This window comes from Ciona robusta, chromosome 7, assembly GCF_009617815.1.
Source record: "Ciona robusta chromosome 7, ASM961781v2".
Taxonomy (NCBI): Eukaryota; Metazoa; Chordata; class Ascidiacea; order Phlebobranchia; family Cionidae; genus Ciona; species Ciona robusta.
In genome coordinates this window covers 1814604-1825940 of record NC_143241.1, presented here as the reverse complement: position 1 = coordinate 1825940, position 11337 = coordinate 1814604, and the positions used below count along the sequence as shown (strand labels likewise).

The following is an 11337-nucleotide window of genomic DNA, read 5'->3' as shown; positions in this document are numbered from 1 at the left end:
TGCATCTACAAATATTGCCATCAGTATCAAGCTTGGCTCAGCGTACAATAATCACGTATTTGAACCTTGCTTAAGCTTTGTAAATTGCTAATCAATGCAAGAGGAGAAGCGGATTTAATGAGCCAGAAGATTTCAATTAAGTTTCCAAACAGTGCGAGTGCCAGCTAAGTTTGTAATTATGCGGATGGTGGATCAACATCAAATCGTATCGTCCTGTCTAAGACGTAGACAGTTTGGATTTTGGTTTGTTTCAGTCAGGCTTGGAGTATTTTTATTAGTTGATAAAAGTGCGTATTTTTCGTTTCTTACCTATTCCGTATAGCGGCGAAGGTTGAATTATTAGTAAAATGTCGTGGCATTTGATCGAGAAAATACTTGACGAAGTTTCGAAGCAATCTACGTTTGTCGGGAAAGTTTGGGTGACTTTGCTTTTTGTGTTTCGAATAATTGCTGTGACTAGAATAGGGGATACAGTGTATGCTGATGAACAAGCGGCATTCAAGTAAGTATATGTCGTCATACCGGTTTCATTTTTATGTCACAAATGCATATGTTAGAAATGTCGCAACCACATGCGCACTGGGATGTCGAAATTGCAATTGTCGTGTAAATAATTGATACCCGACGCCGGTAGAATTACCAATTCCTGCTTTAACCTTTGTCTGAACATTTTGTGTTTTGCAAAGCAACCGTTCCAAGTCATTTAAACACCGCCTTCTCCAAGTTTGTGTTTCGTTTTTTTATTAACGACCCGGTAAACGAAAAATGTTTTTTTTTTTCGAAGATTGTTTAAATTTATGTATAGTGGGTTGAAGGAAGATGGGACACTTTTAGCACATAATATACAAATATCCTGATCTTGTTTCAAACAATTAACAACGGTTTATGGGAGTGGTGGGAATCGGTTTTATAACTCTTTTAATGTTCCATGTTTACTACTAAATGGAACAAGAAAATATAACGAATAGTTGTCCTTCGCCACCCTACTACTTTGTTTATGACGAAACTTAATCATATTTTAAAATTAACAATTGCAATTTTTTTAAAACAAACCAAAAAAAATTGTGAAGTCGAAATTTGTTTCTTTATTTTACAGATGCAACACTCGACAGCCGGGTTGCGAGAATGTTTGCTTCAATAAGTTTTCCCCCATTTCTCATATGAGATTTTGGGGTTTTCAGGTAAATGTAATTATGTAATGTCACTTTATGTCGACACATCTAATATAATTTTCGTAGATAATTATTGTTGCAACACCAGCAATGATGTTCATGGTTTATGCCGCACACACAGTTTCAAAGCTACCAGGACCATGCAAGTTATCGGGCAGGCGTATAGATGCAGGTGTCGTCAAGAAAAGACGAAGACGAGGTGCGTAGATTATGATGTCACCAAGTGTGACTTATACATAAATATTAAAATACCGAAACTTGGGACAGCTGTTGTGTGTTGATCCCCACAAAGTATATACGTCCGATTTCCCATTTTAATGTATAGTAGAGTGGGACACGGCCTATAATAGAGATATCTTTAGTAGTCCGTGAGTGGGGAAATATGGGACACCATTTTGTTCTTTTTTTCTCGGTCTATTTTGTCGTCCAATTTGATAGTAAACAATCTCCCATCCTCAAAATATATATTCCTACCTATATGCGTTTAATTTTATAAAACCATAAAACAAATTAGTAGTAACTTGTTACAGATCCTGGAGTACTTCGACGTAAAAGCAACTTCGGTGCTTCGAATCAATTAAATGAGACGATTCTTTCAACGTCCAGGTTTTCAAAACCGTCAACAAATTTGTCAAAAGTTTTTCATCCACCAATGTACTCAGGTGGTGTGAGGCGCAGACCTGTAAGTTACTTACAACAAAATGTTGTTCATAAAGTTATATTATATATATGACAATTCAGTGTATGTGTGATTTTATTTACGTTTGTGCGGGAATTCTAGATTTATTATGTGGTTAACCGTTTTACCTACGGGGGTTGATTAGATATCTTTTTGTGGCCATTGGTGTGTATAGATTCTTGTATCACGCATTGATTTTGCGTTAATACCTCAAATACAGACCACCCTAGGCCGATTTCAATTACCAGAGTCTCCTAAACGCGTTTTGGAATCAATAGTAGTAAGAGTGCCACAGTGTTCGGACGAGTAGTTAACTACTACCACCCTTGGGAAAAATAATCGCTCAAAATTAAAGCAAAGTGCTTTGGCTCATTAAATACTCTGTCGATATTCCTAAGTTATATCTTATTGAAAGTACACTAAACACCTTTTTTATATAGCATTTTTTTATAGCAAGTTTAGTTAAAGCATATTTTCACAATTATATAATGGGCCTTGTTACGTCATAGGACAACCCACCCACCTACGAATCACGTAACAGTTACCCATCACATCACGTGACGACGCCAAGCGCGCCAACGGTTGAAACCACAAGGTTTGTATATTTTAGCATAGTGATAAGTTTATTTTAGTGGCCACCTTAACTTTTATCTTCATCATCAGATCTGAGCCATTCAAACCAAACGTCAATCACAATGACGTCATACAAGCACCGACACAAGTAAACAAAGGAAATCATCCAAACGCTTCAGTGATGTTTGAACACGTTCAACTACAGAATGTACGACGGTATAGTGATGGCGACCTTGTATTTAAAACAAAGCAATCACCTACACATTATGTGACGACACAAAGGGAAAATTCTCGCTGCAGACAATATGCTGTAGCAGAAGAATGTTACGTTGTAAGTCGCATATGTTATAGGAGTATTTATTTTAAAGTGTACTTACGCTTTTATATCGCCAATAAGGGTGATATATTACATACAATGCATTGTAAACATACACGCCCCTAAAGAATTCTATATTTAATTTTGTTTTCTTTTGTATTTATAACGCCGTACATGCAATCTCATATCCAGCAACAAATGCTTTTAATCTGAATATGTTTACCATGGGGACTTTATCAGGATGACGTATTGGAACCCAGTTTCGTGTGGGAGCTCGATGATAAAAAGAAGATAGCTGTAACGTTAATGCATGTCCGGCCTAAATCCGAATGCGACAGCGCCTTCTCAGAAAACACTTTTTCTTTCGGGCGTTCATCACCACGTCGGCAGCCGAATGGAGGCAAAATGTGGGGGAATACCGCAACACCAGCTTTGATTAAACTGCCACAAAGTTTTGTTGAGAGTTCGTTCGACGGGGCAGGCAGAGCGGCCCAGTCACAAGTTGCTGAAAACCTTGAATCTCCGTCCCAGTTTTGCTCGCAAAGCAACAGCAGGTCTTTCAACTCACCAAGAAAACGTCTAATTTCAAGTTGTATCGCTTCCCGCAATGTTCGCAGCGCCAGCGGCTCTTGTACGGGTTCAAGACAAAGATCGTGCTTATGGAGAACTGAACGCAAGATTGCGATTGCATATTTCGTGCAGTGCGTGCTACGAATGCTACTGGAAATAGCGTTTCTAGTTCTGCAGTATAAATATTTTAGTTTTAAGGTCCCAGAGCTTTACAAGTGCGTTCAATGGCCTTGTCCAAACATGGTACGTATTATAGATAGTGATATTAAACTGGATTAATGTCAAGATTAACCTAAATACGTCCGGATTTTCCACCCCATTTAAATCTAATATTTGAAATGCAATAATTTAAATCAATAATTTCTTTTGAATCAAACATTGATGACTAGTTTATTGTTACGACATAATAATCTCATTCCAGAATATCGAGCGTGATTGTTTTGCAATAATCAAGGCAATCTGGATTCTCATTGTTTCTAGTCTCTTGATTTATTGAAATGAAATTGTAATTATTGAAACTTCAACGCTAGCCTTATGTCATGGTTTTGTGTTTCGTGGTAGCCAAATGCTATAAAAATATCCAGAAGGCTACGATAAATTATGAAATATATATATATAGTAGGGTGGGGGGTGACTGGACAACTTTAGCACATAATATCCAAACAAATATCATGATCGTGTTTTAAACAATTACTAACGGTCTATATGAGTCGCGAGTTTTATAATTCTTCAAATGATTTTTATTTACTACCGAATGAGTCGAGAAAATGGGGGAAAAGGTGTCCTATCTTTGTTCACCCTATACTATATATAGATGATATTGTTTAATTGAATCACGAAACTTTAGTAACTTATATCACATCAGGTTGATTGCTTCATATCAAGACCACAAGAGAAATCCACGATGCTCATATTCATGTTTGGGGTCACCGCGTTGTGTATTGTACTTACATGTTTTGAACTTATCAAACTTATCGGTCGGAGATATTACAGCGTTAAGAATATGATGAAAACTTCAAAAAGAGGTTTGTTATGGCGAATATGTTAATATAAAAACTACGTTGTGGTAAAACATTCGGTCAATTCAAGGCCGAGAAAATAAGGGACCACGCGGTTATTTAGGTTACGAGCTATCGTGGTTACAAGTAAGAAGTCGCTAAGAAGTTTAAGCTTTAAATTTACTGTTTTATATTGTCCTTAATATCGGTGTAGGTGTGAGAATACAGTGCTTAAAAATACCGCGTGGTTCGTGAGGATTATCATTGTGTCAAACTGTTTAACAAATATTCTTTGTTTATACTGTCGAATGGGACGATAAAAGACTTTGAAAACTTGAACCACTCATTCAAACTTACTATCCATTATAAAATGTCGGTCTTACCTTAGATATGGTTGGAGAGGATAGAAAACGATCATCAAAACGAACCACTCTTCATAAACTTTTTGACTCTAGTCATCCAGAACATTGTAATAATATCTTCAGACAATCAAGGTATTTTATAAACAATCTGTGTGTTTAAAAATATATAGACAAATAAATAATTTGCATATTGTGATCGGGTGTTATATGTGTGTTGGTATCTTTAGATAAGTTGTAAATTTGTGTTTACACACCTCGTTCATGTTATTTACTATTACTAAGTAACTTTGTGGGTGATTCTTTTTTCATAAGTCAAATAACAAGAAATCCCTGATCACAGGGTCTAAATATCTTATATAAACACTCATGCTGACCAGGCTTCGGGCTTTTATTATTGCGCATCCTTAGCTTACGATCGACGTATGTGCGTTCGATCTACCGAAATGACATTATTTCCAAGGTGGTTGTGTCATGATGATGTAACAAATCAAATAATACCTAGTTACCTTCGCAGTGATGACGTCGATAGAAGCTCGTCATCGGATTCTTCATCAAGCAATAGTAGCAGTTCTGACGCATCAGCGTTGGCAGAAGCTTCGTTTAATTCGGAAGAACTCAGTGATATGTTGGATGAAGCTGTGGAGGTGGTTGAATATAATGATCAAGCTGAAGCAAATGAGTTTGTTTGAAATTCTCCGTGTTTGTTGAAATGTTCTGATTTTGAATCCGTTTTTTTGTGATCGTGTTCTCTTATTTACTGCAGTGTAGCTCAATGAGATTCTTTAAGTGACTTTCAAAATGTCTAATTGCTTCACTATGTTTTATCACTGTGCAATTTAAAGGGATACCGCACGGCTGGCAATATAATGGGGGATGATTGCAGTGAAAATTATGGGTGGCAAGTTTTGCCTCGTTGCTGCTACACTTATATATATATATTACTATTCTTTTGATTTTAAAACGTTACGAAAAACTAAAAATTGTTGCACCAACCATTCTGACTTAACGTTTGGGTCAGCATATTAATAATATAAGCAATCAACAAACCCCCAGAAGTCGTTAATTCTACGTTTGTAACGTATAATTATCGTTGTATACATTTTGTATGCTATAACAGTGAATCCACAACACACACTTGAAAACTGATGCATTCATCCAACACGGCAGTTTCAGTTTTTGCACTTGTTTCAAGATTTGGAAATATTAATTGCAAAGTTTTAATGAAGTCGCAAATATATTTTTTGCTCAAAGCAAACTGCATAAAACAGCTTGTAAGCTGACAAAAGAACTTATACAGTGATTTAGTAGAGTAAGGTGGGTTCCTTTTTAAAAATCCCTTTTTACGGGTAGTTATTGGATTATTGAAGAAAACAATGATATACACAGCATTATATTTTCACGGTTCAACAAAATGCGCGGCAAAGGACGACATTATTGTTGTTTAGCATTCAAACAGTGGTGAACACTTTTTGTTCTATTTTCTCGTGTCCACTGTAAAACGGTTCCTCACGAAACCCACAGCCAGTGGTTCCCAAACTTTTCGTGTAGCGTTCTCATACCACCTACATTATTATAAAGACTCCAGGTCAAAAAGTTGGATCGATTACGCAACACAAACTTGGCATTGCCTTTCTCACAGTTGTGGTAAAATAAATGTAACTTGCCTATTACAGAGCAACAGGCGGTAATAAACAACCTAAATATATTTCAGAAGTAGCACTGCTGTATATTTACGATGTTTTCCTCAACCAAGCAGCATGTTTGTTACGCAATAGTAGAAATTCACACGTGGATTCATTGCATCATAATAGCGGTTGTTTGACCTGGCAACTAATTACGACATAATTTCAATTCACACGGTAATTATTTGCGTTATAATATCGATTGTCACCTTGAACATTTAGCCTGCATGTGCTTAAAATGCATTTTCATGGATGCGCAGTATAGATATGTTTTCACTTAGTACGCGCGTAAAGCAACGCCTCGCGATCGTTTGGTGTAAACCTAACAAGGTGCTCGCGTACCAGTTGGGAGACCTTCGCGTTTGAAAATCTACCACTAGTGGTACGCGTACCATAGTTTGGAAACCACTCCACCAGACCGTTGTTACTTGTTTAAAGCGAGATCAGGATATTTAGATAATTTGTGCCAAATGTGTCCCGTATTTCCCCACCCTACTATATATCTATAGTAGTGTTGTCATCCTAATAATCAAATTATTTTTTCGATCAATAAAATTAGAACCATGTTTTATTAACTTTATCCGTGATAAACATTACTTTCGTGAAATGTCACAACTCAACTTTATACTTTCTTCTATCCTTAACTATATTCTCCCTCAGGCAATTTACGAAACGTATACTCGTGTGACGTTTTATAGAAAACCTAATAGCATATAGGTTTATACAGCGACTTTAATGGCACGGGTTTATCTTACAAATTTAGTTTTAATGTGAAAAATTGATGAAATATCATGCGACTATCAAAAGCTCTAAGGAGTTTATGTGCTTCTCTGTCTACTGTTTTGCTAGTTGTTGTGTTGTTAATGTGCAAAGATTGTTCTAATAATCAGCAATTGTGAGTTTATATTTAAATTATGTTAAACTAATCTAACTCTAGTTTACATCAAACTAAACTATGACTATACTGTATTATAAACAATACAAGTTACAGTGACACGTATTACATATTGATGCTGTTTCTCTTTAAATAGTTTAAAGATTGTGTTATACGTTGTTTTAGATTTACGAGAAGTAAAGTTGGTATGAGGGCGTCTCATCAAGCACAACATGAACCGCATATGCCGCAAAAAAACAAAAAGGAAGGGGAATTTCGTTGTCAAGGTAACATATATATCTAAATTAAATATATAATATGCGCTAGCAGACACATTGGTGTGGTGCCACTCTCATTTACCGCCATAAATTTAAGCAAAAAATATTTGTTGTAAAATTATTTTTAGTGAGAGATTTCGGTTGCATCAGTTTTCAAAGAGACAAAGATATCTTTAATAAATCTAAAGCTTTGTTGGCAAAGAAGATTTCAACACAAGAATGCTTGTTGCTTTGCTTTAAAAGGTAAGTTCATTATTATATTATCTACAATCTACATAGACTTGAATGCAACAGCTATTTACTAAACCATATAACAACTTGGTAAACTGTTAATTATCAAGAAAATACGATTCGTTGATTATTTGGTTACATCATGTTCCACTCCGTTTAAACGTGGTCACGTGCCAAGGGTGCGTGGTCGTTGACTTTCGATGGTATGTTTGTAACGGTGTGGCGGTAAGAACAAGTACGGCCACTTATCTTGTCAGATCTTGAACGAACACTTTGTTTTTAAAAAAGGAAATTAATAATAAACAACATTGTTTATACGCAGACATTACAAACTGGCAGCAATTCTAGACGAAAAGTGTTATTGCACTAATCTACTAATACCAATTAAAGTTGACATTGTTAGCTGCGAAGAAACTCTGCCATATAAATACAGTGTTCTGCATCTCTTCGAAATAGGATCCACATGCACTGGTTGGTTCATTAAAACATATAAATGTGCATTAATGTATTTTATGCCGCCATTGGCTTTTACTTTTAGAAAAGCCGAAAAATATTTCGGAATCGACCATCGGTTGTTTCCCTCGCCCAACCAACATGAAGGAAATGACGTTAAAGAAGATGGTTTCATTCAAAATGACTCGAGCGCTCTGCATTGTCGAATGTGAAAAAGGAAAATTCACGTTAGCCATTGTACCGCGACATGGTGTATGCATTTGTACCAGTTTTGATAAACTGTGAGTAAATTAGGAATATGCATAGACAAGTGTGAATATATCCTTTCTCCGGGCATCGTGGATTTGTGATAAGCGCACCAGCATCTTTACCAAAAGATGACACGCGCGGTGTTCCAGGCTTCTGCCGTTGGGCATGCGGGGTGTTCTTAAACACGCAATTAACAGTCGCTGCTTTAACCTAGTGGGCAACCATGTTACCATTAATATGGTACAAAATATTAAGAAATTTAACATGGTGTATGGAAACAAAGTACCTGTGTTACCACTACTGTCGTAGACCCGCAACACGAGGATTAATTAATTATACTCATTCATTCTTTATGCTGTAGTAAACGCTCCGTATTTGTCCGAAAATTAGGTTATATTAATTGCAGTTCAATTGACCCACCGAAACAAATTATGATGCAATCAGTTCATCCGAGATTTCTTGAAACATATTCATGTCGTTCGTCAACCGAGATGGCTGTCTGGCGCACCCTTGTGGAAGATTCGTGCGGTAGTAAAAGGTTTCTAAACCAAGAGTTTCCCCTGAATAAAGTAGGCTTGGTAAGTCACCCTGGATCTGGTAATACTTGGGTTCGTTATCTTCTCGAAGTTTCTACTGGATTATACACTGGAAGTTGGTATATAGACGAAGATCTATTCAGCAAAGGTACGTTTGCCTACTTTGCAAACTAAATTAAAACAAATACATTAAACAGGATTTTTCGGTGAGGGTGAATCGGCAATGGAAGCCACTACACTTACAGTGAAGTTTCATCCGTACTTTCAGAGAAAGGACGTTGACTTCTTTACTTTGTTCCCCAAGTACATTTTATTGCTAAGGAATCCATACGAGTCATTCGTGGCAGAATTCAACAGGTGGAACAGCGGTGATGATCATACCGGAGTAGCGCCAGTTCAAGATTTTTTAAGCCAAAGTAAGTTGTCTATTTCCTTTTATGGCTATATATCGCGCTATTGTTAGGTGTTTAAAGTACAGTTTATTCTTCCTAATTACTGCATAAATATAAGTACTGGATGTATACGTCCACCATGCTTATACGAGGTGCGCATTCGTTCAATCACGTTTCGCAGAACAGTTCTTGTTTTATATTGTTAGATAGGTTCTTTACAAAAACAGTTTTTAAATTTTAAATCTTTAAAAGAAATTAGTGTAATAGTGTCATCTTAACATATAGGGTTTAAAATATATAATTTAAAGTAAACCTTTCAAAGTTTGGCAAAAAATACAAAACTACAATATGGGGCAAGATAGCATATCAAATTGAAATATATTTACATTAACAGTATTATACAAATTGTAGTATACCTACTGAGTTTAACAGGTTGTGCTAGTTTCTTTGCCTCGTACCTTATATAACGTTAAACGGTATATCTTCTGTTGTTTTTTATCCCATTTTTATCCCAAAAAACCATATTGACTCCTGCCTAGTTTCCTCATGCTTATATCTCAGTTTCATTACAAAACTAAAACTAGTTTAATGAGACAAAATCAAACTTTACGAAATATTAAAGTTTTTTATCAAGCTATGAAACTATATAAATTTAAACGTTCACACTCGCGAACTACAATTTTTTTTTGGCTTTACTATAACTTAGCAAGCATTCAAACTTATAGCACCTTAGTATTTCGCATTTTTTTACTTATTAAAAATATACTGTTCTATTTAACATGCTTTTTTTAATATTTAAACACAGTAATAAGCTTTGACGCGCGTTTCATAAAGTAGCTCTGCTCTCTTATTTAAATACAAATTTTATTTAAAACGAGATGTTTAACAGAATGGTTCCGATACGTTGAATATTCAAGGAAAATTTGGATCGGAAATTACACAAATTTAGTCGAAAGAAATAACAGCAAACTGATAGTTTTGTTTGACGATCTACAACTTGACCCAATCACTGAAGTGCGAAAGATGCTTAAATTCATTGGCGTGCAACCGCCAGACCTTGAAAACAGACTCGCCTGTTTGAAAAGAAACTTGGCGGGAAACTTCAAACGAAAGAAGAAAGTGTCGCTGGACCCGTTTGATGATAATTTAAAAAAAGATATTAACAAAATTATACAACTACTACGGAGGAGAATGAAAAGAATGAAGCTATGCCGACTTCCAGACTGGGAAAGACCACTAAGTAATTAAATGTGTGACTTAGAAAATTTAGATCAATTTGCAAATATATTATTTATTGCCACGATTATTCCACGCCGTATTCAAAAACCGTTATTTGAAATGTATAACCAATACAGTTGTTACATAAATTAAAATCATTCTGATTTTTATCGCGTCTATATTGTCGATGTAGTTTGGTTAAACAGACGTTCCAATGTATCTACACTTTATAATGTATAGTGAAAAAAACAACGCTATATATATGGGATTTCACTTTATTAGAAACGTTAGTTTTGTCATGTATTCTTTTACGTCGAACTTTTTTGATCGTTCTCACCTCCCCGTAAACTAATTCTGTCACCTCAAGTCTTAAATATCTTGAATGAAAACTAATCCTAATGTATGGAACATTGGGGGATTATGCGACATTAAAGATACCAAGAATAAGTACTATCATACATTTATTAATTAACAACAATTCAAAAAAAATTAAGCACACGAGGAGTTATTTAGCGGTTCGCACAACAGAAGAAATTTCACAAAATCAAAAACACTTTTATTTTTATCAATAAGTGAGCTTATCATTAGGAATAAACGTAAATAACACAAAATTATACGCTTTGAAAGTCAAGTTTAAGCATTCTTTTCCTTGTCCTGCTGCTATAGTTTTTAACATGTTACCTACATTATATTAATGTTGTTATATACTATATTATATTAAACATTATTTTTATTAATATCATTAATTGGGGGT

General features: G+C 35.4%; 2 protein-coding genes across 2 annotated transcripts; both read left to right on the top strand.

The window, feature by feature from the left end:
* Nucleotides 1–209: 209 nt before the first annotated feature.
* On the top strand, nucleotides 210–5716 carry LOC149733385 (uncharacterized). Its single transcript, XM_089880460.1, has 10 exons — nucleotides 210–502; nucleotides 1097–1181; nucleotides 1239–1371; nucleotides 1703–1854; nucleotides 2361–2446; nucleotides 2515–2755; nucleotides 2981–3553; nucleotides 4176–4335; nucleotides 4697–4802; nucleotides 5185–5716. Exons 1-10 carry the CDS (start codon nucleotides 348–350, stop codon nucleotides 5357–5359), a joined length of 1866 nt encoding a protein of 621 aa, XP_089736586.1. The 5' UTR covers nucleotides 210–347; the 3' UTR covers nucleotides 5360–5716.
* Nucleotides 5717–7039: 1323 nt separating this feature from the next.
* Nucleotides 7040–10835, top strand: LOC149733384 (sialate:O-sulfotransferase 1-like). Its single transcript, XM_089881955.1, has 8 exons — nucleotides 7040–7247; nucleotides 7413–7513; nucleotides 7633–7747; nucleotides 8058–8206; nucleotides 8274–8469; nucleotides 8844–9121; nucleotides 9171–9389; nucleotides 10255–10835. Exons 1-8 carry the CDS (start codon nucleotides 7144–7146, stop codon nucleotides 10611–10613), a joined length of 1521 nt encoding a protein of 506 aa, XP_089738081.1. The 5' UTR covers nucleotides 7040–7143; the 3' UTR covers nucleotides 10614–10835.
* The last annotated feature ends 502 nt before the right edge of the window (nucleotides 10836–11337 follow it).

Bases quoted from the DNA above. Each gene is read 5' to 3' on its own strand.
- LOC149733385 (XM_089880460.1), top strand. From the start codon at position 348: ATGTCGTGGCATTTGATCGAGAAAATACTTGACGAAGTTTCGAAGCAA. The intron at 2,447-2,514 runs GTTTGTATATTT...CTTCATCATCAG, and splicing joins CCAACGGTTGAAACCACAAG to ATCTGAGCCATTCAAACCAA. The intron at 3,554-4,175 runs GTACGTATTATA...ATATCACATCAG, and splicing joins AATGGCCTTGTCCAAACATG to GTTGATTGCTTCATATCAAG.
- LOC149733384 (XM_089881955.1), top strand. From the start codon at position 7,144: ATGCGACTATCAAAAGCTCTAAGGAGTTTATGTGCTTCTCTGTCTACT. The intron at 9,122-9,170 runs GTACGTTTGCCT...TACATTAAACAG, and splicing joins CGAAGATCTATTCAGCAAAG to GATTTTTCGGTGAGGGTGAA. The intron at 9,390-10,254 runs GTAAGTTGTCTA...GATGTTTAACAG, and splicing joins TCAAGATTTTTTAAGCCAAA to AATGGTTCCGATACGTTGAA.